Source organism: Urocitellus parryii, chromosome 1 (assembly GCF_045843805.1).
Source record: "Urocitellus parryii isolate mUroPar1 chromosome 1, mUroPar1.hap1, whole genome shotgun sequence".
Classification (NCBI taxonomy): Eukaryota; Metazoa; Chordata; class Mammalia; order Rodentia; family Sciuridae; genus Urocitellus; species Urocitellus parryii.
In genome coordinates, this window is record NC_135531.1 from 148,377,342 (window position 1) to 148,404,283 (window position 26,942).

The 26,942-nt window shown below is 36.3% G+C and overlaps 1 protein-coding gene across 1 annotated transcript in view; it reads right to left on the reverse strand.

Annotated features, from left to right (window-relative positions):
- The window catches only part of Gabrb2 (gamma-aminobutyric acid type A receptor subunit beta2), a 228,056-nt gene that overhangs the window by 20,737 nt on the left and 180,377 nt on the right, over window positions 1-26,942 (reverse strand). The window contains exons 7-10 of the mRNA XM_077797704.1: window positions 18,570-18,707; window positions 16,768-16,920; window positions 13,407-13,651; window positions 8,983-9,096 (exon numbers count right to left, since the gene is read on the reverse strand). Coding sequence (XP_077653830.1) covers window positions 8,983-9,096; window positions 13,407-13,651; window positions 16,768-16,920; window positions 18,570-18,707 — 650 coding nt within the window. The remainder of the gene's footprint in view (window positions 1-8,982; window positions 9,097-13,406; window positions 13,652-16,767; window positions 16,921-18,569; window positions 18,708-26,942) is intronic.

Genomic DNA, 26,942 nt, shown 5'->3' on the forward strand with positions numbered 1-26,942 from the left:
CTTCATCCCAGCTTGGAAGAGAGTGGAGGGTTAGTTGGTAATATTTTATGTTGTGTGTGTGTGTGTGCTCTTTTTTTCAGGAGGATGAATTAATCACAGGCAAACTTCCAACTAAACCCTCAGGGGAGAGTGAGCTGCAGAGGGAACTAGGAGATGCACTTCAGCCAGGGATCCCTGCACAGCTGTGGTCCATTGGCTTCTGTGCATTTGACCAATTACACAGTGAATTACCCCCAATGAGTACTGTCCCATGCACCATCTACCCTCACTGTCCAAGTCTCTGTTAGGAGAACTGCTGTCAGTTCCACATAGACTTGTCTCTCATGGTTCTCAGAGGTGCTTTGCTGGAACAAAGAGACTGAGGACAGATGCAGGTCAAATTATGATGAACTATTCTGTCCATGAATGGAAGGCAGTGCTGCAACACATTCACGATGTTCCTTCCAAATCTGTACCCCATGAAGAAGAGTTTGGGGTTGTCCTGCAACTGGCCATTATAAATTGAAAAATTATAGGTGACTCTCAAAGGAACATAGCTCCTATCTTTGGTTTCAGGGGGCCAACATTTTCAACTACTATTTTAAATCATCCTTGAGCTAAAAGTCTACCTGAATGCACAATAGTGATTCCCAGAGATGTGAAGGGTGTGGAGGAGGGGTGGAGAAGGGGGCAGGAAAGAAAGAAGGACGCATTGGACAACAGGCATGGAAACTGAATGAGGGGCTGGGATCTTATCTGGCACGTGTGAGGCACTGGCTTGGATCCTTAGTACTACATAAAAATAAATAAATAAAAATAAAGGTACTGTGTTCGTCTACAACTAAAAAAGACAAGAATATCATTAAAAAAAAAAAACAAAATAGAAATAAGTTCTGGCATTCTATAGCGCAGTGGGGTAACTACAGATCTCAATAACCTAATATATATGTAAGGAACTAGAAAAGAGGAACTTGACCTTTCCAAACATAAAGCAATGACAAGGAGATGGAAATGTTAATTACCCTGATTTGAGCGGTACGCTTTGTATACATGCACTGGATTTTCACGCTGCATCCATAAATATGTGCAATTAATAAATAATAATAATCTTTGATCCTAAACCAAAGAAACTTGAAACCCTCATAAGGTAGCATTCCCACATGAGGACTCCTTTTGCAGTGAATTCTCAGAGTGCCAGCTGGGGTAGCCTATGCCCCTGCTCCACACACTGTGATACATGGATTCTTAGCTTAACTCCCTCCTAGGGAGCCAAAGCATCTGATTCACTGGGGGACGTTTACTATATAGAGCCCTTGAAGGTGGTCCAGCTTCCAGAAATATTCTGCAGTAGAAGCTTGTAGAAATGTCGAGAGGCAAAGATGCAGCTTATTTATTGCTTAGGGAGATTTCGAAATTATGTCAGGGTCCATTTTTGTTCTCTCTCCCTAGGTGCCCTTTGTCAAAATTAAATAAGCATCAAGCAACTCTGCAAATCTCTTTGCAGCAGAGGATATAAAAAATTCTTAATTTCTTTAGGAACACGAGGAGGTACTTGCTGGAGGTACTAGTTTTTTTTATAACAAAATAATTTAATATTAATAGAAAGATGGTTAATAAAAAATTAATGCCAGCTCTTGCTTCCCAGAGCTGCCCAAGGAACATAGTTTCCTTTCTTTCTTTCTTTCTTTTTCAATAAACAGTTCATAATATTTCCAAAGTTTTCACAGCAAGAATTTTTTTCATGAAGTAGAACTGCTATGACATTTCCTAGTATCTAAGATTTTATTGAGTATAAAGTAAATACTATCAAATACAGATATACTTATTGAAGAAAGAATAAAAAATAAATATTCATAGTGAATTGAAGTTTCCTATTAACTTTAGGAGCTTCAGGAGGTGAATATTTGCCTTAAAAACGATATCTTTTCCTTGAAAACCAGGTTAATAACCCACAGCTGGCTTTTGATCATGACCTAGCAACATGGTAGAGGTATGCCGCAGATGTTGGATTTCAAATTCCAAAATGGAAACCAAGCCTGCACTTGGAAGAATCTTAGCGTCACATATGAACTTTTCCTGTGGTTGGCTCAATTTTGTTGAGTGGCAATCTAGGTTTTCTGACATATTAAATATGTTTATAAAATTGAACTCTTCGGTTGTGATTCCCATTCTAGAAAAACACCAGATTGAAAGACAATGGGTCATAATAGAGTCTTGGCTTCCTTGTAGGAAGGAGGATGACCAGATAGGTTCACTGACTCAGAAGGGACACAGAGAGGCAATCACAGCAGGGGAAAGGGACATGGTGGACCAGAGGGTCCACCAGCACTGGTCCCCAAAGCCTGTGTCATAGTGACATCCTACGTGTCTGTGTTTCTTTTCACATCTATTAAATGGGGTTAGCTCCACCCTCTATGTATCTTGAGGTTTTATTGTGATAATTAAATGAGATTCCATAGTAATCATTTTGAAAAGTTATAAACACTATTCCAGGGTGCAATGTTATAATAATTTAATGTACCTGCCTGCTAAATCATCACACCTGACAGCTTAAAACCATTTAAATTATATCCTAATTTATCCAGTATAAGAAGCATATCCTTTTAGATGAGTCATTTTTAGGACAGGATAGTACGTTTAGTTACTGCTAACTCAAGAAATTATTTTAGAATATTTCTCTCTATAGAGTTTCCAACCTCATTTTCCCAAAAGTAGACTTGCTAATGAAAAGATTCTATAAGATACAGTAGGACAGACACCCTGTTTTAAGTGTGCATACATATACATTAAAATGGAAAGAAATAAAAGTAGGTTTGGCTGAAAGGAAGTGAGGGAAATAAATGAAAGTCGGTTTAACTGAAAGGAAATGAGGGTCCAGTGAAATTCAGGTGAGAAAACTGAAATGTTCTAGAAAGACATGATGTTTAGGGTGAATCAGATCATGGGGATCTCACCCTGATTCATGAGAGTTGCCTTGTGTCATCTCACGTATTTGGCTTAACAGGTGTCCAAGTTGAGACCTGCATCCTGAGTCCCCTGACATGCTCAAAAGGGATTTCAAGAGGACATTGGCCTTTCAGAAGACCCCCCAATATACAAATGTGAATAACTGGATAAGATGAGAATTAAAAACTCATAGCATGAATGATACCTTGGGAAATATTTCTAAAAATCACATAGCAATGCATGATTAGTATCTTAATGATACTTAGGACTCTTAAAATAGAGAACAAAGGATACTTAAGATAAATGAATGAGAAAAGGAATATCGAATTCACAGAGAAGCCAATTAAAACAGCACATAGACATATGGAAAGATGGTCAGCTGTTAAGTACAAATTTACGAAAGATTACACCCATAATAAGCCACAAAGAGCAAGCAGCAATAAAAGCTTACGAAAGAACAGTGAAAAGAAAGGTCTTCTCGCACAGAGGTAGAAACAGATACAGGAAAAAACATTACAGAATATGCTTGTGTTTTTTCCCAGGGGGGAAAAATGGGAGTCAGATGGTTTTCACTTTCCTATATTTTTAACTATTATGCAAGTGAAAAACAACCATGTGCTTTAAAAAGATAGTTAGAAAGATAAAAATATGCATTTATTGTAGAAAGAAAAGGATTACTGATAGGAATGGTGAGAGAGAAAGGAAAATCCAGCAATTGAATATTTTTACAAGGCCAAATATATTATTTCCTGGATTCAAGATTTTCTCTCATGTTTTTACCTAACCCATATTTTCATGCCATTTATACATTTTTTTGCCATTTATGTAGTATTTCCTCTTTTTAAAAAATAGATCTTTGACTTATCTATAATTTAATTTTCAAGGAGGTTAGATAAATGGTACTACATTTAAATACTCACAAATAGTTGTTTACTGATGTTAGTTGAATGATTCATACTCCCAATGATATGAAATGACATACTTTTTAAGAACTTACTTTGATTATGTTTCTAAACCAGTTTCTATTCTCTTTATATGGTGCACTCGGCTGTGGTTTCACAGTTCACTTGAACTTCTAATAGAGATACTCTTCTCTCATCAGTTTTCATTTTACTAATCACAATATGTATTTTTTTTCATAAAATTTTCAGATTACTGTGTCAAAAATTTAAAACAAACCACCGAAGAAATAAAGCTAAAATTAAAGTTCATTGTAGTAACCAATGAAATAACACTAAACTCATAGAATAAACCCCTTTAAAATGTTGTGTATTTAAATAATATAAGATTTCTCTTGGGAAAAGCAAAATTTTCTTTCAGTAAGAACTTTCTGGTATAAGAGCTTTCTTTTCTTCCATTTTTGATACTATTTACATATTTTTTACATAGGAAAGCCATGGAAATTCCCTAACTTCTCATACTGTTTCTGAAAGAGTTTCCTAGGTTGCCTATGTTTTGCTTAAATAAAATGACATGTACTTTTTCTTTTGGGTTTTGCTTTTTGCTTAAGAGTAAATTTCTTCATTCATTTATTCCTCCTTCTTTTCCAAATTCTTTCTTTTTCTCACTTAACTGCATTAGCTAATATTTTTTAAAAGTTAATTAACAGGGCAATGGTGAGCATCCATTTCTTTTCCTGGTCTTTCACCCTAAGATGAAAAGCAAGAGACAAAGCTTCAGTTAGTATGGTAGATAAACACAAAGAGGGAGACCCATGCAGGGGATGTTCATTGCTCTCTAATTTCCTAAGGGATTTAAATTTAAAGCCAAACTTGATTAAATTTTTAATAGTCTTCTTGGCATCAAAAAGGGAAAATTTTTTCACTCTTTCAACTTATATGAGATAAATATTATCCTTGTATTTTTTAAAAATCAGTATTTTTTAATATTTATTTTTTAGTTTTAGGTTGACACAATATCTTCATTTTGTATTTATGTGGTGCTGAGGATGGAACCCAGGGCCTCACACATAATAGGCGAGCACTCTACCACTGAGCCACAACCCTAGCCCCTATCCTTGTATTTTGAGACAACATTTTGCTGTTTTGTTACAGTTTGCATTCAGTTTTCTCTATGTTCAAATTGATCTAAGGAATTTGCTTCTTCTCAGTATTCATTTATTGAAGGGGATTCATAGTTTTTTCTCATGAATTTATTTTTCTTAAATGTGGTTTATCATCATATTCATAGAATTTCTAAATCATAAGTTTTTCTACCTAATGACCTGAAGAATTCCAATATCACTGAAGGCACTTGATTTTTAATGTTTGATAAGATTTATAGTTGAAGACTTCTGGGTCAGATACTCTTTTTGGATTGGAAGTTAGATTTTTCTGTTAGTTTAGGATAATGTAAGTATGACATTCTAAGATATATTCATTTATTAATTTATATAAAGATGTGTTTGGCTTCACTTTCCCTCTTCTAATATCTTTCATCTCATTTTTGATCTTTGGTTTGTTATTCTCTTTTAATTTTTGGTGAGAAAAAAGTTATTATGGAGTTGGGCATGGTGCACATGCCTGTAATCCCAGTGACCCAGGAAGTTGAAACAGGAGGATTTCAAGCTCAAGGCTAGCCTCAGCAATTTAGTGAGATTGTATCTCAAAATATAAAATAAAAAGGGCTGGTGATAAGACTCAGTGTTTAAGAGCCCTGTGTTTAATACCCAATACAAACAAACAAAAGCAAAGCAAAACAAAACAAAACAACAACAATAACATCAACAACAAAAACATCAGGAGTGGTAGATTAGGCCTGTAATCCCAGTAGTTTGTGAGGCTAAGGTAGGAGGATCACAAGTTCAAAGCCTGTCTCAGCAACTTAGTGAGGCCCTCAGCAACTTAGTAAGACCCTATCTCAAAATAAAATATAAAAAAGGGCTGGGAATGTGGCTGAGTGGTTTAGCGCCTCTGGATTCAATTCCCAGTACCAAAAAAAGAAAAAAGAAAAAAGAAGAAAACACTTTGATATGGAAATTTTAAGTTTATTCTGAGATATACTTTTTTTTTTCAGCCCCCAGCAAAAGAGTCATTATCTGTCTTTTGCATGAGGTCTTCCTCATGGCATTTGGTAAGTTTATTTTGCACAATGGACATACTGCTTCTTTGCTGAGATTCTTCATTTTGATAGAGACATTGCTATTGGGTTTTCTCATTGGCTCAACTATAGCTTGGGGATGTTCCTCTTGCATGTGCTTATACTAATACTCTCCTTGCTTTTGCATCTCTGCCCAGTGCAGTCTTGATCTGGATTGGGTGTTGATTGCTTTGATTTTATTTTTCCTATTTTATCCTATGTGATTTTGGACACAGAGAGAGAAACTATATGGGGTTTGATTCTTCTGGTTTGCTACTTTAATCCTTGTCATAACTGGATAGTTAAATGCCAGTTTGTGTGTTTTTCTCCTTTCATGAGTGAGGTGATTATGTGCAGGCTTGTGCATGTATGCATGTACATAGGCATTGCCACACTTTTCTAAGGTGCCAGTAGAGATGAAAACTATAGCAGAATGTATTAGGGAGAAATTTGGACATATACATCAGTGTTTCACTTTAGATGCACATCATTTTGGACCAAGCAATTCCATTTTAAGAAATATGTCAGAAATCAAAGGTGTGGGAACATGTTAGCAACGGGAATGCTTCTTTTAGAGCTGTTTATAATGTGGAATCCCTTAGAAACAAAGAAGACATCTAACAGTAAGTACTCACTTAATAAGTGTTAATTAAATTGTGGTATTTACATTCAGTAAAATATAGCCATTAGAAATGATACATACTTAAATATATGAAGAGGTAAAGTAGAAAATTATAACAGATGATTTATGTAAAAGAGGATCACCTAATGTGAAAAACAAACAAGATATTATGGATTGTATCTGTCAGAGGGTAGAGATGGTCTTCACTGCCTTTTAAACATATTTTCAAGAATAACTATGAATTAGCTTCATAATCAGAAAAATAATAATAAAGCTTAAAAAATGAAGAGAAAAACTGAGAAAGATACACACTCTCTACCACCATCTTGATATGAATACCAACTATGGATAGAAGGCTCTGTGCCTGGTACTGTACAAGGTCCTTAACACAATTATCTCACTTAATCCTCATAACAGCTCCATAAGGCAGAAATTAGTGTTTCAATTTTCAGCTGAGGAACTTGACAGGCTAAATATGCCCAGTGTCACACAGCTCATAAAAGACGACGCCTGCATGTGAACTCAGCTCAGCCTGACTGAAATCCACCAGGGTCCCAGTGCCCCTCAGAATCACCAACAACAACTCGCTGATTTAAAGATTCTGGGTTTGATCATAGAAAACTCATTATTTAAACTGCTGAATATTAACCCTTATTTCATACTCCAAATATGAACTTAAAAGAGGACTCAAAGAATAGAATACAGACGTATCTGAAAGAAAGAAGTTTAAAACCAGAAGACATAAAAATTTATACTTTGGTGAAAATCATTGAATCTTCTCTTTAACTATTTTTGAGAAACAGAGAAAGAGAGCTTGAAAAACTAGGGGTTCTAAATAATTAGATCTTATTGTATCAACTTTTCAAGCCATCAGGTAAACAATTTAATATACTAAAGGAGCAAGTTTGCTTTAAGATATCCTCATGGTAGGAGGACATACTGATTTTTCCAGTGGCTTAACCCAGTCACTGGACCAATCACAAGCTGTGCTTTGATTTAAAAAAAATACCCCATTCTTCAACCCTTTGCTTTTCTCACAAATCCAAATTCTAACTTTCGTTCATGTTTTCTTCTAATTATTAGCATTCTACACAGAATATACTTGTCCAATGAAATCAATCGACTTATTTCAACAAGACGCACTAACTTTAAAAAGTAAGAACAGTGGCAACAACATAATTGAGATAACCCAAGAGTTCAGACACAGTAGGTGCTAGAATGTTGATGGGATTAAAAAATTAACCTTTCAAACATCTCTGCTCTGGAAAGCTATCTCTCAGGAAATTTCATAACCAGTAACAAGTCACCCAATAAAGTAGTGATTTCATAGATTATCCATATCTGCCCCACCCCACCCCCAGCCCAAGGCAAAACAATGAGGCATCCAGGATTCTAACTCAAAGCAATAAAATTAAGGAAGAGTATCATACGCAGAAGCTGAAATAATGGAAGTCAAGTCCTGGCATCAAGTCCTTTTAAGAAACATTTAGAAATGTTCAATATTATTCACTGCCTCACCGAGAAATAGTAATTAATAAGACAAAAACAAAAACCCTGGAGTTGAATCATCCAGATCAGGTAAGATAGTGCCAATGATCATCATCCCCCTGCTCTTCCTCCAGTTGGAAGAGCGATACAAATAACAATTTGCCAATTAAAATAGCAAACACACGAGGATTCAGAAGCTAAACTGTAAAGTATTGGCAAAAAAATACACTATTTTAAAAATTCATTTAAATCATGATTTTTGACAAGCAATAATTTCAATTGGTGCCTCATACCCATCGTTATGATAGTGCTGAGCCTGCCAAGATAATATATGTTTATAAAATAAATCATAAAGCAACAAGGACTTGATGCAAGTATAACATCCTTAGACACAAATTAATAATCTAGGATAGAAAGTACAGGTTCCTGAATTCTGAGCCAACCAATAAAATGTTGGAAATGTTTCATTTTCTACTTACTCAACTAACCAGGAAAAAACAAAACAAAACAAAAACAAAAAACAACCAACAACAAAACCAAGAAATGCCATCAAATGTTCTATATTCTATTCTTTTAAGAAAAATGCAAAGGGATCTCAAAACAAGAGCCAATTGCTTTCTTTCTCCAGCTTAAACAGCAGCTCCTCATTGGAACACTGAGGCTTAGGTCCACCATAGCCATATTGAAAAAAACAAACCCAAGAAAACCCCATTAAGGTCTCATGAAAACCTGAACTTATCCCGAAATCTCTATGGATGCATGTCTATAAATTATCTGCAAAGATCTCAAACATTACTTTAAAGGGAACAGCTAAGCAAATTGGTCCCGACAGAAATACAAATAAATGGATTAAAAACTGGCTATCTAACCGTATACAGAGAGAAATCGTAATTGGTAGTCCGTCTAGTTGGGGAGAGGTTTCCAGTGGGGTCCCACAAGGATCGATATTGGGTCCCATTTTGTTTAATATCTTTATAAAAAATCTGGAAGACAAAGTAGAGAATGTGCTAATTAAGTCGACTGATGCCAGTAGTTTGGGATGGGTTGTTAAAGTAAATTGGATATAGATAAATGCTACTGGTCTCTAGAAAGCATAAAGATAGAGCAATGCTAGCAGAGCAGGGAATGCCAATTATTTGGGTTTAAAAAATGTATTTTTAAAAAATTAATTACAAGCAGTAGAAATAGATTAAAGAAATCTTAGTGGCTTTGCATTACAAAAGATTAGGCACAATGGGAAAAGACAATACAGAGATTCACAACAACCATGAATGTAGAATAAAGAACACCTTCAAATGAAGATCTTTTGGGGCATCTCTATTGTGATGCTTATGAATATGATTATTTTTCTGATTTCATTTTTGGTGCATATGAAAATTATATATTTTCAAATGTTCATCTTTTATGTATTACTTTATTGAATTTGAAATTTCTACAAGACTTCTATCAAATTTCAGCATAAAATTATTTATATACTTGAAAAAAAAAGAAAACTGGGGTTTGTGGGTTTCTCAATGCAGTAAAGATACTGGAGGCATTTCAAATATGTAATAAGTAACATGGCTAAAAGGCAAGACTAACTAACTTTTCAAACATGCATATACTTAGTAATTGGCAGAAAAAATAAACCAGGAGAAAACATAAGACTTTAAGGAAAAATAAAGGAGAGTTGAAAACTTGAAGACCTGATCAAAAACAGGGAGGAAAATTAATCAAAAGCAAATTCTATCAGGAAACACTCAGTAGTGCACACATATACACAAGAATTCAAGGGACAACAGAAAGGACTCTCCTGACACTAGTAAGGAGATTGGATTTTTTAAAATTTATTTTTACTCTTATTTTGGAGGGTATAATATTTTCTGAACTGTGGAGGACACTTGGGAAAACGACTTCATAGACTTCATGTTGGTGTGAAGATTGCTTAAAAAGTCTTGGTATTTCCCACAGTCATTTGTCACATGAAGGCAACTGTGAAAGTGACACTTGCTTATGGATTTCTATGTGCAGAGAGTTTTTCTTTTTTTTTTTTGTGAAGTCAATTGAGTTGAATATATGAACTGATGTGGAACGACCTTTTCAATGTAACTTTATTTTTTTCATTTGTTAGCACTGTGGAATAGACACTGAATATGTCTGGGAAAACCCAAAGTGCATCTCAGAGGTGTTTACTTCGCTATGCAACCTGGGCCGTTGCATTTTCTTTAAGGGTTTTAGTTTTTGCATCACTAAAATGACAGGATAGTAATTTAGAAGCCACAAACTTCCTTTCTTCAAATAAAAAGTTAAGAGAAAACAACACAGAAATGGGAAAAAGTGTGGAAGAATCTGCTCAAGGAACAATGGGTTCCCATCTGGGCTGGCTTCCCATTTTGATCCATCCCTGACCTCAGGGCAGAGCAGTTTAACAGTAAGTTTAGGTGATTGGACACACTACTTTCAACTCTAGGAAACTACCAAAGGTGAAAATTTCAATCCCTCTCCTACTGGCTGATTTTTTTTTCCCCAGAGTATAAAATATTTAGCTGATGCTATGTGCCTGATCTTTGAAAAAAGACAATGAAAAGAAGGGACATGGAAAACTACCCCATTCACAACGCTCTCTACAAGAAATGACACCAACACAAAAGAAAGCATTGGACAATCAGAACCCAGTGTGGATCCCCTCCAGTCTTTCATGCTGGGTTGAAAAAGAAACCATGGGGACCTGGAATATTAGATGCAACCTTTTTTTTTTTTGGTTTTAATCTCATCTAGATGTATTCCATTCTATTCAATAAAGCTTGACATAGTGGGTTTGTTATAAACTTTAGAGTGAACACTCATTGAAAAGTGATTTCCTTGCTTTAACTTTATAATTTCTGCCATACAACATTCCTTTCCAGGTCATATTCTCCTTAAGGGTTGTGACTGCCCCCTACACGCTAGACCACCATAAAACACACAGGCAAGCATCGCCCATAAGTGTGGAAACTATAAATTTTATTTTTAAAGTAATAATGCCTGACACTAATAGTTTATTAATATTTACGACTAGCAGAGTCCTTACCTCGTATGGAGGTCACTTCTATTAAAGAATTTTAAGAATAACACAAACATATTGTTCTTTTCTGGCCTCAGTTTCTCATGTTTGAGACTGAGGCGCAGATGCTGTGAGCTGGACAGGTCTTTGCTACAGAAAGCTGTCCTCTGCACTAGCGGGTGGATAGTGGCATCCCTGACCTCATCACGCTGGATACCAGTAGCAATGCCCTTTTCACAGTTTGACATCCAAAAATATCTTCTGACATTGTCAAGAATTCTCTGGGAGACAAAATCGCCCCTGTCTTTGAAACACTGAAAAAGGAGGATTTCTAGATATCTTTCTTATTCTCTTGTATTTTATCACCTCAGTTGTGGATCTATCTGCAGCCAAGAGGATGGGCTTTTCAACCTGGTGAGGTACCTGATAAGTGAAGCTTTCTCTACTCCAGCTCAGTACAATTGAGTGTAAAACACCTAACGCTTTCCAGATTCAGTTCATATAAAATATCCACCATCTAGATCTTAAATTTATCATTTAAATGCAAATTAGTATGAAAAATAGGGTAGATGAAAGTGAGAGAGCTCAGATGCTATCTTATTAAGTCAGCCTTGTGTTAGGCAATTGATTTAAACTCATCTTAAGCTGCAGTCCTCTGAAATAGTGCAATTTATTCATTCTCTTTCCTTTACTAAGACTATAATATTAGGTAAATCATGAAATGGATGTTAAAAGTACTCTGACATTTGACAGCCCAAGAAAGCCGTGAGTGTAGGTTGGAATCTACCAACCAAAAGACTCCATTCAGTGAAACCCTGGGCATTGGTAAGAAATTAATAATTTCCTTGCCCCCCTGGCTCATTGGCTTACAAAGCCTATGTTTATTATTTGCATCATTATTAACATCATGTTCTGAGAAAGAAGTACCTTTGGTTACAGAATAGTCTAAAATCAAATAACATACCTATGGGTATGTGGGAAACATAAGTTGCCACAGGGTTTACTCAAATAAATCCCAATGGTAGAGATTATTTATATGTTCTATCCTGAAATTAATCTGAAGCTAGACAAAATTAAAATACCAATTAAATAATCAATTATTATTATGATACAGAATAACTCCATATGGTTTAAAGATTTTGTTACTTTCTTTGTCCTATTACCATTTTATTGAACTCAATATTACACATTATTTCCTAAACACTACTGCAAGCAGATACTAAGTCAAGACCTTGTTTTCATTATCTATTTCAAAGGATCTAAATCTGGACTATTGGGAAATGCATACACAATTATACAGTCTAGTGCAGAAAGTTCTATAACAGGAAGCCAGGTAAAGTTCCATTCTGGGATTAATGTGGATTAACTCCATTGGGATTCTTGACAGAAGCCTCAAAGTGGTGATTTCTCAACTTGGCTACAAATCAGAATTCCTGAGGAAACTAAAGAGTATGCAATCAAGACATACCCCAAGATACTCAAATGAGAATTCTGGGGGAAGGGATCCTGCCTTCAGTATTCTTTTTAATCCTCTACAGATCATTCCATTTGGCAGCTGAGGTTGAAAACGATTGTTCTAAAGAATGAACAGTGTTTACTATCATGCAGGAAGTCTTTGACTATGCCTGACATAAACAAGATGGTGGCCTCATATGTCAACTGCTTCAATGATAAGGGTATATGTGCAAGGTGTTCAGTAATCCTGTGTCACTAAATGAAAAAAAATCTATTCCTCTTTTTTTTTTTTCCTTCCACACTTGTCTGATGACCTCAAGGGGGAAGTCTCAATTTGTTGCTGGGCGGGTCTTAACACATCTCTAGAATTGTTTATTATAATTTTAAGTTTAAGAGAATAAATATTTTAGGTCCAAAGTCCTGTTATTTATTTTTATTTATCTAAAAAAATCCTCCAGAAAGTAATAATAATTTGAATGGCATAAAGTATAAAAATTTAAATAAGGTGAATAAATTAAAGAAATGTAAATAAAATAGACACTATATTTATGCCTGGGGAAAAGGTCACATAGGTGGTTCTCAGACAAAGTTGTGGGAAAACCTACAGTTCACGGAAAGGGCATCACCCAAAGCTTGGGTGATGAGTTTGGGCCATAATTGTGCCTTTCTCACTACATATATTTGTAATTTGGGGAAAATTATCTATTCTCTCCCTGGGGCTTTGGTTTCCTCCTGTTTTGAGGAAGGCCATTAGCCTATACTAGTAGCATTCCTCTATGCACTTAAGAAGCAAGAGGGCTTGCCCTCTGGATTTACCTTGTTGACATCCAGGCGCATCTTCTCATTGTTGGCACTAGCAGCCTTCTCTGCTGCTTTCTTTTGGCGTTGGGGTCCTCTCCCAAAGAAGATGTAGTTGACCAAAGCATATTCCAGAAGGGCCATGAAAACGAAGACAAAGCACCCCATTAGGTACATGTCAATGGCCTTCACATAAGGGATTTTGGGGAGAGTTTCCCGGAGGTGAGTGTTGATTGTGGTCATTGTTAGTACAGTTGTAATTCCTGAAAAAAAAAAAAAAAGGAAAAAGAAAAAAAGTTAGAATAATGATGTTCCCATTTCTTTTTTGCTCTTACAATCATTGGAAAGGTTAATTTTACTCGTTTATATGAACCACAACAGATTTACTGGGCACTTATTATACATCAGCTCTGTGATAGGCCCGGGGGATGTACATAAATTAGCTTATGGTGAACATTAATCACTTTGGGAGATTTCCTTTCATTATGTTTTTTTTTAATTTATACTTATTATAACTAGTGAATTAAATGCTATCATAACCGTATGCATAAAATGAGTATATGGGGGAAGATCCTAGTGCAGTTCTGTGACGTAGTGGGGAGGAGAATAGGAAATGGATATGTCTGAGCAGATTTCTGAAGACTGAGTGATCATTACCCTGGTGAACAAGGCCTGGAGGTCAATATTTAAAGAATACAACAGGTTACTGTGGTGGAGAAAACTTGATATAAAAGGTTGGGTTTCCAAGAAAAATTATGGGTGCATTATTAAGCAGGATGAATTGAATTGTGAGAAGAGGGGAGATTCAAGAAAGGGCTGCAAGATGGGGAGCCCAAGAAGACGTTTAAATTAAAGACAATGCGAAGCACTGGCCAGCTTCAAGCAGGAAACTTATAGACAACTGAATTTAGGACAGTCACTCTGGTAGCAGTGTGGAGTGTGGGTCAGACACAAGCAAGACAATAAAGGACACCAGTTCAAAGGCTTCTGGAAAAATCCACTTAAATGACAGAGGGGAAGTAAAATAACAGCAATGATTCTGAAATCAATGAACACATTATACAGATGGCATTAAATGAACCACTGTCAACATTTCAGAAACTGGAAGTGGAGGGTAGCGGAGAAGAAGGAAGGAGTCAGTTCTCATGGCTTAGGATTGGACAATCAGGCACAATGCCCACATAAAGAGCTCAGAAGTATTATAAGAGTTCTATGGGAAATGCCACTCTGGGTTAGACTCTAACTGCTCATCCAGTAGAGTGGAGAGCTCTGGCTGTCGCAAGTAGTTTTCCTCGAAGTTGTAATTGGAAGGTAAAGAGCACAGGAGTCCAGAGTTCTGAGCATGATAAATTCCAACTTTGTTGCCAAACAGTGATGTGAAAATAGACAAAGCTCAGAGGTCAAGATCACACAGATGGGAAGTCGTACCATGACTGTTTAAAACAGCGTCTTTTTAACTGTTCCCTTTAACACTTTCCAACAGCATATCTCAAAGGCTAAATTTTATTTCTATGACTTTTTGAGGACATAGTTTTCTGATTCGATTTTTATCTAGCAATAACATCATACTTCTAATTTTGCTTCTGTAGATTTTCATGAAAAACTTCAGAAAATATAGATTTGAGCCTTGGTTTTGGTTTATGTTAAATGAAGTATCCTAACAGTTCTCCTCTCTTTTCTTTGTTAATCACTTTTGTTCTCTTCTTCATTTCAACTATAGACTACCCTGCTCCACACGATGAGACAATGTTGATTTGACTAAGTCCGATTTTGAGGTATTTCTGAAAATATTAGCAAATTGTTCACCTAAAAGGATGTTTCAAAAATCTCCTTTAAAAAGTAAGTAATTATTTCTTGATTCTACAATACACACAAAGTAGATATAGGATATTCGCAAACTGTATGCATTCCTTCTTCATTCAGGGAACAATTACTGAGCACCATTCCCCAGGCAGGACACTGTGGATACAATACCAGATTTGGATCTTCCCCTGGGGATCCTTCAGTACTGTGGGAGGAAAATTCATAGCATAATGAAAGTTATACCTATGGCTAGTCCTCATAGGGCAGCATTTGAAGAGTATATATCACAGGCCTTGCCAGAGTTCATTTCTTCTACTCCCTTCCATCCTTGGGCCATCATAATCTAACCTTAACATCAGCCAATGTGAACCCCTTTCAAACTGAAATCAAATCTTGTCATTTTTTTTTGCTCAATGGCAATGTCTGTCTGTATCATAGTCTATAAAAACCTTCATGATCTTTCATTTCTCCCTCTCCAATATCATCTTTACTCCACCCCTTGAGCTTACTCTATCCTGGCCTCAGAAGATTCTTGCGAACCTATTTTGATGGTTCCTGCCTCAGGGAATATCATCACCAACTGAGCTACTTGGGTCTTCGTCTTGAACTCTTGTGTTTTATGGACAACTTCTGCGCTCAGATCAGCCTTGATTTTGCTAAACTGTTCTCTGTTGTACACTCAAGCCCTCTTACCTGGCTGATTTCTCTCTATGGATTTACCCTATACTATAATATGCATGGTTATTCAATTTGTTGTCTATCTTTTACTACCTGAGTAAACCTTCCAGAAGAAGACTGCTGTATCCAGTGCACCGTCTGGTTAGACCCTATCAGGAATTCAACAGATATTTTTTGAATGAATAATGAATGACTTTATAAGAAAGCAATAATGGAATTTGAGATCTCGTGGTGAAGAAGTCAACAATTCAATATTTTAAGGGGAATAATCGGAACTGAAAATAATGAAGATTGTACAGAAGGTCATAAATTTACTTTACCCAGAGTTAATAACAAAAATGTTTAAGAAATATAATTTAATATCCTCCTCCTGTTGTTATAAGAGAAAAAAAATTATCCTTATGACATGCCATGTCACAGATGATTTCCCAGTGTTATTATTCTGCTGTCTCTGTCCTCTGTATGCTGCTCAAAACCATTAATAAAACTGTAGAATCCTTTTTGCTTATCCATCTACTACATATTGCATATCCTTGTCTTATGAAAAAAAAAGTTGGAAAGGAGCTCTTCTCAGATATAGAAGCATGCAATAGATGCAGATTGAACAATTATGCAAGCAATATTACATGAAATATGTTTCAATAAAAATATGAAACCAATGAATCTAATTTCATTACCAACAGCTATATAGTTAACTAATTTTGATACGCAAGAGCTTTAATTCGTGTTTAATTGATTTAATGGTGAATCAGATCACCCAAAGTCTGAAGGCTAAACTCTTGTAATGGGCAAGGTCCAGTCGTGTCAAGCATTACAAATCCCTGGGTAGGAAACTGCATGCATGTGCAGACATGCAGGCACAGAGTAAAACCCCACATGCAGTTAGAAAATGGCTTACCTAAAGCCACTCTGGCAGCTGACGCATCATAATTAATCCAGAAAGAGACCCAGGAGAGGATCGTAATCAAGATGGAAGGCATGTATGTTTGCAGGATGAAGTAGCCAATATTTCTCTTAAGCTTAAAGCTGAGGGACAATCTGGGATAGGACCCTAGAAAGGCAATTTCAGAATGTTATCATTATTAATTAATAGCTACACAATGCTTTTCATTAAAGTCCATAAACATTTTGACATATTCCCTAAATTCAATTCTAGCTCTTGGTTTAGGAACTTGTTTTCCCCCCCAGCAAAAACAGTCTGCAAGCACTGGGCTTTAATTAGCAGGAGCTACTGAGTGGCAGAAGCTACTCAGTGTGGAATATATCCTATACTCACCAGTGATTAAAAAGGATTCCTGCTTTTCCCTGCTCAGCGCCATACACTGAAGGAACAGAGACTGATTCTCTGCCATTGTGATGACAAGACTCTTTGGGAGAACCTTTCTTAATTGTCCCCCAGCAAGTTCATCCTATCGCTTTTCTCTTACATAAGAATAAAGCTGCATGCTCTGATCATAGAATATAAAAATCCCTTCTGTGTAGATTTTCACATGCATGGATCCTTTATTAGTTCTTAACAATTTCAATGCTCCCTAATCCACAAGATGGTGAAGAATCATTGCTTTTGAGCAACATTTTTTGGGAAAAAACAACTAACAGTATAGGTTACTAAGTCTGGGTTTTTGGTTGTAGTGATCTAGGGCACTACTCTTTGGATGAGAGTCACAGGAGAGCACATTCTTACAATATAAAAAGTTCACGTTAATGCACTGCACGGGAGATACTTCCACTATTTGAGAGAAGCTTTATTTAGTCTTCTTGGGCTAATATGTCTTAATATGAAAGTAAGAATATTTGAAGCAGCAACTCATTCCCACAGAGCTTTAGGGGTTTAAAGATTCTATCCTTCGGAAAAGTTTTCAGTTTGTTTTCTTTCCTTTATATTTTTGTCTTTTTAGGGATTTGGAGGACATCCCACATTGGAAATAGTTTTTTTAAGCTAGAGGCAACTTGGTATATTTACCAAGTCACACAGCTCTTGCTCTAAATGGTTTGTGGTTTGTAGGAACAAGAAGTATCTGAATTCTTAGCAGAAAGGTGATCGATATTTACTGTCACAGTATTAGCCATTACTGTGCCAATGGGACTCACACTTCAGTGGAAAAATTATATAAAGTGGATCATTCTTGTTAAGATTTCAGTTTCTTTTGCCACTAAATTAATATCTAGCAAATAATTGTTTTCCTGTTTTTTTGTTTAAAAAAATGTAAAAAAAATTATGTTGATGACATCAAGTCTGGCGATCTCCAGTCTCAGGGTTGAAAGGGCCAAGATGGCAAAGACAGTAGGATGATGTCAACGTCTGGAAGGGGCAGAATGGTGAAGATCATAAAACTCTTCTCCTCTGCTGCCTGAGGACTTCCACTGTGTCGTTCTAGGCCCCAGGATGATCCTAAGTTCTCAGGAAGGCATCAAGCTGGGGACCTCTCTGACTCAGGTCTTCAACCCTTCTGTATCCCGTTTCTAAAATCTTAGTCCCTTCTCTAGCACGAGGCACATGCAGATGACCCTCTGAGCTTTGCTGGGGCACCTTCTGGAGAGGAGCTGCCTGGGTTCTGGATGGAGCTGTAGGCTCCCTGGGGAGCAGGGTTTTCAGCAGAGCCAAATCCTTCAGAGGCATGATCCTTCCCGGGACAGGACCTCAGTGAAAGCGAAGCCTTTTGACAAACTATGATGAAGATTCATTTCCCTGATACGAACCTGTGGAGAAAACAACCTTCTTGGTGATAAGTTTGTAGTCTACGATGGAGAACTGTGGGAGCTCAATCTTGGTTACTCCTGTTACAGCATTGTCATCCCCACGCCAGTAAAATTCAATGTCATCAGTGGTATATCCATCTGTAAAAGGAAACACACACCAAAAAAAAAAAAAAAAGAAAAAGAACATCTGTTTAGAAAAGCAACTTTAAAAGCTACACCTAAAGGTCATAATGTGTCAAATACCATAGTCAGCATGTAGAGTCTATTACCACATTAAAACCCCCTATAGAGATCCTACTAGGGAAATATGACTAGACCCTCATGGGAAAACACAGGTGTAGAGAAATTAACTACTCACAGCCTCTTGCAACTGGGAAGTGTAGATGGGGCTTGAAACTAGGTTTATCTGGTTATAAACCTCACTCTTTCCCATCACATTACCACATAACTCTAAATTGCACTCAAAGAGGACAGAAGAGGAGAAAACTCATTGAAATGATCAGTTCAGTACTGAAAGCTACCAAACACTCCCCAATAATATAAAATATCTGAATTACAATATATTTGGCTTTCATGTCAGAAGAGAAATGATTATGAAGAAGTGGGTAATCAATTTTTCAATATTCACATACATGATCTCTAAATTTGATTTTATAACACATCCAATTAAAAACATCCCCAAATCAATATAACACTAATTCCAATAGTTCTGAGGAGCAGCGTACACGCTATGTACACAGTTATTTATCAGATACCTATGGTGCTCATCAGTGCAGTCTCTAGGGAAAGGAGTGTGTATAACAAAGACCTGTTCTTTGTTCCAATGACATTTTCAAGCCATGGGTCTGAGTACAATTTCAACAAATAAGCACAGATATCAATAACTAATACTCAAACATCTAACTGTAATGAATACACCACACTGGACCACAATCAGTGTGATACATAGAAGTATGCAATGGAGTCCAGTGTATATTAATGACATTTTACAAACTTATTCACCCCCTCAAAAAAATCTCCCCCCTCAAATGCATACATTTGCATATATTAAATTTAAAGTGATACCATATTTATCTCTTCAAAGAACTTTTGCATCTGGATTGTTTACAAGTCTAAGAGGCAGGCAAGTCTAAGAGACACGCACATACAAATCATAAAGATTGTGTAAGTTCTGGGGTTGTGGCTCAGTGACAGAGTGCTTGCCTTGCATGTGTGAGGCACTTGGTTTGATCCTCAGTATCAACCACATAAAAATAAATAAAATAAAGGTATATGCCCATCTACCAATAATAATAAAAAAAATTGTGTAAGTTATTTGTCCTTTGACATGTGACTGCCCCAAAGGATAACTGGACTTTTTCTAAGGTTTCAATTTTCCTCATATGGACGCATATACCATGGGTCTAGAACAACATCTCAAATGCAATCTAATTTCTCATTGGTTCTTTATACAGATCTCTGTTATAAACTAGTTCAGTAATAGTGATAATTCCACCACCAATAAACAATTTAGAATAACAGAAAAAAAATGGCAATAGCTCCTAGAATCAAACTAGGTAGTTAGAAGAGCATCCTAACTTTGAAAATATAATGTCTAAACATAAAAGGGGTATCTTTGAAATAGGAAGATAATCATCTCCCTTGAAAGCAGCCCTCAGATTCTCCTTGACTTCTATGATAAACATAGAGATGTTATTAAATCCCAACCACCATTGACTGATTCAGTTCACAGGCTTCAAGAGCCATCAACCCTTCCTGTTCACAGAGAGTTCAAGTTCAAAACCCAGGACCCTGGGCTCATCATTTCATGTTCCTGAGAATTCATCAGAGATTCCTAGTGAGTTAGCCAGCCACTGGCCTAGGGCCTGACAGTTCAGACTATGCATATAATTTATTGTAATTGGCATGTGTAAAACATTGAGAGCCACTTGTCTAGCAGACAAAGAGGAAGACGATGAAAAGAATTAAAATAATAGCAAATGAACTTATTGACACTGCCATCGATATTACTGGGAACTCTACTAAAAAAATTTTACTTTCATTATTTCATTTAATTTTCATAATAATCATTCCACAGGGAGCAGTACTTATATGCATTACAACTATTAGACACCCATACGGCAAGTTAATTAATTAAAATTACACATCTGGGGCTGGGGCTGTAGCTTAGTGGCACAGCGCTTGCCTAGTATATGTGAGGCACTGGGTTTGATCCTTAGCATGATATAAAAATAAAGAAATAAAATAAAGGCATTCTGTCCATCTACAACTACAAAAAAGTTTTTTTTAAAAAAAAAAAAAAAACAATGACACATCTGATGAGTCAAGAATTGTTGTCATGTAAATGTGACTGACCCAAAGAAAGAATTTTCCTACTGCATCTCCTCTAGGAAATACCAAACATATGTACAAGAAAGTAATTATCCATTTTTATACAAATAAAATGCAGCCATCTTCAAAGAAAGAGAATAAGAAAAGAGTCACCTCAATATTTCCCATAATGGACCGAGTCTAAGCTTAGGAGGAGGATTTTTAATTTTCCAGATTCCTCTCCTCCTTACCTTCCTCAGTATTTACCTTCTTGTGTCTATTACTATAAATCCTATCACAGAAACTATCTGCAGGTAGAAGAATGAGAATATTTATGCCAATCCAACTCAGTGGTATAGGAGATACCTATTGGTTGTTCCACATGCAGAAAAATTACCAAGAATAATACACTTTTGTCAAAATGCCAAATGTTTGACAGTGTTTGCTAGTTAATATGTGGTAGGGAGCAGATACTAAGTAAATGTTATGGAAGGGATAAAATGATAATCTTATCCAGATGTGGACTTGGGTGCGTGGTTGTTTCTGTTGAAGCATTATCCAGATGTTCACCCATTGTGAAGAGACACAGGCTGTTCACATCTCTGTCTCCTGCTCTTAGCATGGTCCCTGGCACAGAGTTGGCACTAAATAAACATTGTTAAAATGAATTTGAAGAATGCAATAAGCACCTTTAAGAAGAATCCAGAGGTTCTTTATTTTACATTACTCTATGTGACAGTTTTCCCTAAATTACATTACTTTTTTGTTTCCTATTTTCTCATCTACAAATTGGGACAATAAAAATAGCTGCTTCAAAGAGTTGCATGTAGGTGAAAATTATATGTTTAAAAAGGTACTTGGCATATAATGATTATAAATTTTAGCTGATAGTAATTTAGTAAGAATTATAAAAAATGAACATCTAGTTGCATACCATTTTGACACCAGTTCTGCATATTATAAGCATTTTCAAAAGGAGAAGCTCAGCTGTTTGACCACACTATGCAACTCTAGGAAAGTGCTTGGACACTGATATAATAAGAAATATGAAGGTTATTTTGATGTCTAAGGTTTTAGAATTCAACACAATGAAGCAGCATATTGTATACCCTTCTTTTAAGCTACTGCAAAAGCAAAATCACCTGAAATCATTTTGCTTAGCTGAATATGAAATGTTATGGGTGGAAAGCAAATGGGTTTCTTTTGCATCATCCATTTCTGAAGACAAAAAGTGAATGATCCATAACACAGCCACGGTGGGTCAAGTTCAAAATCCAGTTCAGTGAACTGCGTAGGATTAGCTTAAAGTGGACCCAGTTTTCTTCTTATTTTCAGTCTTCTCTGGAGGAATATTTAAAAGCCTTTCAAAGTGATTAAAATGAAAACATATGCAAATATATATGACCTAACTTTTACAGCTCTCATAATGAGTGAAAAATAATTGGATTCTTTTAAAAAGATATCAGTAGGAGATGCACGAAAGCCTTTCATTTATGTATTGCAAATCAAACCTATATTTTATATTTTATTCATGGAATTCCAGAAGCTGAGTCATTCAATTATTTTATAACATTAGCATAAAAAATGTAATAAATTCAGATGGTCTATGAATAAACTAAAATATAAATTCATTGTCATTTACCATGAGGAATTAAAGTTATATGACATGCTTACAAGCCTCTGATCAGGAAGGAAAAATACACACATTTATAAATTTATAAAAAAATGAATGATAGATACATTCTCTTTCAAATACTGATAAAAACACATACTCCACAAGATGTAAGGAACAGAAATGCCATTTTAAACACATCCACATAATAACTGAATACATTCTTACAATTGTGACATTATTTTATTGTATAACATGATATGTTAAAAAAGATTTTCTGTCTCTGCTGTCAGTGTACATGCATATTTTGGTATTTATTAAGTAAATATTTTATTTTAGAATAATTTATCATGCCAAAAGTCAAAGCTGTACCAAGACGTTAAATTATAGGCAGCTATGAGAACACTGGAAAGAAGTAAATTCCCAAATGCCTCCATTTATGTTTTCCTAGTGGAAAACCAAAAAAGTGAGTTATGGTTTTTATCATTTCTTATTTAATATTTTGCTCCTAGAATGGGTTAGTAAATGTATTAGGGCAATTATATATAGGGGACTTCCCATTGGATCCAACAAAATCATAGTCACTTCTCAGTGGTTTTAACCTGTGGATTCTGTCATCATACCTTGTGGGGAATGAGTGAGAATTTAGAGTCAGTGTTATGTCAGTTCACAAAAGATACAGGTGGTTTTGATTTTTTAAGAATCATCTCAAGAAACATCTTACTTCATATTTTCTTCCCTTTATGTGACCACCACAACACTTTATATACTTTCTGAATCAAATGCTTCATTGTTAAAAAGATTAGCATGCAACTGCCTCTCAGTATTTAAAAATTTCACATGATTCCTATTATTAGTCTGAAAAAAAACTATTGGTAAGTCTTGATTTCTGTTCTAAGAGTCATTTATCCTATAGTGTGCTTCATGGAAAAAAGGATTCCACCGTCAAAATATTTGAGAGTATCAGCATGTTTGGGCCACTTGTTATGTAAAGTCACAAAACATTAAACACAACAAAGAATAGAAGATTTTGCAATAAAGAATCCATTTAATTCTATTTAGCCATGTCATAACCCAAATCTATTTTACCAGACAATTTTTAGCATATAAAAATACCCACCCAGGTGTAATCATTCCTTACACACTGGACAAATAATGAAGATTTTTAGGGACCTTAAATACAATCCTTTTTAGTAATGACCCTACAGTGAGGTAAACCCTTGAAAAGCCCCACAGTCCCTCTGAACCTTATCTTGATTCTTTAGTAAATACTTTTTTTCTCCAAAAAAGTTTCCAGAAGAGAAGAAAACATCTTGAATAACACAGAACTGCCTTGTTAATGGAGCAAGGCATGGGGCAGGTGGGGGGGGGGTTGCAAACATTTTACATTTTAGGGAAGTAACAGGATGACGTGCTCAGCAAAAAGACAAACAGCTCTCACCATCTAACTCAAGTGGCCCTCATCAGAAGCTTATGGGTCCACAATCAGAACGCACGCACTTCATTCACAGACCTGGATGCTCTGCTAGAATACAGGGTTTTTTTTCAGGAAGCAAAGAGAAAGACACACACTTGTCAGCCACCGCTCTTCAAATTCAACAGGGTGAAAGTGTTCCAAAGACACTCTGATGACTGCCCTGACTCCTTAATTGCATCTTATTCTCTCTGCTCTTTAGATGATCTGCTAGACACAAATGTTCGGCTGTCAAATCATTTCTAGACCTCAAGCAGTTTAAAATAATTGGCCTAGGGTAGGTCAGAATTGATTACCTAGTGTTATGCAGTGTTATCTTCGTAAAGACACCATCAAGTCATGGCCTAGCATTCAAAGATAACCTATCTGTGTGTGTGTGTGTGTGTGTGTGTGTGTGTGTGTGTGGTGTGTGTGTGTGTGACTGCCACTTTTAAATTCAGATCTTATGATGAAAGATAATAGAAAAATCTATAATAATGAGGTAAACTGTCCAATTGTGGGCCTTAAAGAACATTTCTCCATTCAGATTTTTAATGCAAAGCTCTGTATTTGTTGTTTGTGTTGGGTGTAGGATTATCTGGTGGCTCTTTCTGCAAGTTTAGCTCCACGATGTGTTTCTTAAGTTTTAAAAAAAAAATCATTTTTGGAGAGATTAAGCAATTTGTGTAAAGATCCATGCTAAAAACTTTAAAATATGAATAAACAAAAATAGCCACAATAAACAATTATAGCAACTACCAAGTGCAGAATGTAGAACCCTAAGCACCTCTTTACACAGTCCTGTCTCTATAGAGAACCGGAGCAGGCTATGGTTATCATGATCTTACCCGCATCTAACCCTGATTTGCCCAAATGAACAAACTCTAAGTACCAAAGTAATACAGAAGAGCTTGAAAAATTTTGGCTTAATAAATAGGTCAGTGCTTTTCAAACTTGATGTGCAAAAAATCACCTGTAAATCTTGTTAGAATGAAGATTCTGATTTAACAGTGAAGCCTGAGATTCTCCAGTGCTTAACAAATCCCAGAAGAGCTGACACTGCCTGTCCATGGACAGTCCTTGATATAGCAAGGGGTTAAAATATTTTACAGAGTGATTGTTTTTTACTGTGCCAAAGGAGGCAGGCAAGGAATATCTTGGATATAGCCTGAGCCAGAGTAGAATGAGTCTTTTTTTTTTTTTCTAAAAAGTTTTATGAGGTCCAAAGTTAAAATGCCTTTTCCTAGTTATGCCTTTCTTATGAGGGATAGAGAAGTTTCTGATGCTGTCTATCCAGAGGCCTGGTTTTCATTAATGGCTAATGACCAATAATCATCAACAGGCACTAACAACAGAGAATAGGAGATGGGGTTAGGCCCCAAATCTTTCTCATTTATATTTATACCAGTTTTATTTAAATATTTAGCTTTACTAGGACTAAGACTACTGACCTCTTTAGACTTCCTCATCTTTTATTTATATTCTTCAATGGATTAGTCAGCAACCTTTTAGGGGTTTCCTCTTTCTCCAAATTACGCTACAAAAGTGACTACTGCAGCTTGTTTAAAAACAGACCGATGATGCGATTTCTATGCTTTAATAAGATGAAACAATGTGAAAAGCAAAAATACAGAAAAATTCCAGATGGCCTTCCCAGTTGGTCCAGAATTAAATGAGAATTCTTCAGTAGGGTATTTGAAACTCCATCATGTGGCTTCTTTGTGCAGCCCTGTCTTCTATTATACTTCCTTCTCTTTCAAGTCTTTCATTGACTACCAATCCTCTTCAGCAACCTTCAGTAACCTCCTGACTCTCAGTTATTTCCATTTATTTGTTACCCGAAACATTTTCCCACTCACATCAAGTGTCTGCATCTTCTAAAGAACAACTTCAATTTCCAACAAGACTCAATCTCATTTTTCTTTCTTTCCTTACCTCATGTTTCTATAGCACTCCAGCTTGATTTCTGCTACCGTGCTTCTCACAGAGAGTTTTGCATTAGAGAATTGGGTGATGTGCTGGTTTTTGCCACTATCTTATCAGGAGCCATATATGGTCCCTCTCTGTGGCACTTCTCTTCTTGATAAAGGTCTTAACTCAGGGTGACATTGGACTAGCTTGCTGAATTGAACTGTGAGTGAACATACTAACACCTTTGCCTGTGGTCCATCAGATCCCCTTTTGACAGGGTAGTCATAAGCAGATGCCATTCCCTGAATGGCAAGTGACTGGGATGGCAAGTGTGAATGCCATTGTGGTTGGATGCAGAAGTCCTGCGCAGTAGCCTCAACATTAAAGAAAGGCAGTGCTGCCAGTACCAGTCCATAAAAGGAAGCTACCAGGCTGCAGCAAAGGCCACTGTATTGAAGCAATCTTCCTGATGCTGCTTTTAATACACATTGGCATTCCTGAGACAAACAAAAGTACTGTTTGAGTGGTTACAGCCCTCTGGAAATGACTTCCTGGGGGCTGGTAGATTTTGGAAACCAATCTGCCACACAAGTCTCCAGAGGGAGCCGGTACATACAGCTCAAAGGCAATAATGCTCCCCTGGTGAGAAGTGGGTATAGCCACAAAGAAGAGTTTGTTAACTCAGGAGTGATAAAACAAGGCTGATTGAATGACCAGGGCGATATATACAGCTGTGCAATCTGGTGCCATCAGCTGTTATTCCAACCCGTCTGCTTCCTAATAAGGGGTGACACAGGAAGTAAAGGACTAGCTGGCTGACGTCAGAACTGATTTGGGCCTCTCATCTTACCCCATTCTTTTGCATATCTTCACTGGGACATGGGGTCAGCTGAGGACTTGCTTATTTAAGGGATGAGAGAGACAGGATGCTCTTGCAGAGAAATTTTTGATTTAAAGAGTTGTTCGTGACATAGATTGTAAGTATGCATCCTCACTGATAAGAAAAAAGTTTATATTGTCCATACACTGTGGACATATGCACCTAACATGTGCTTGTATTATGCCTCCTGTGAGTACTCAATAACTC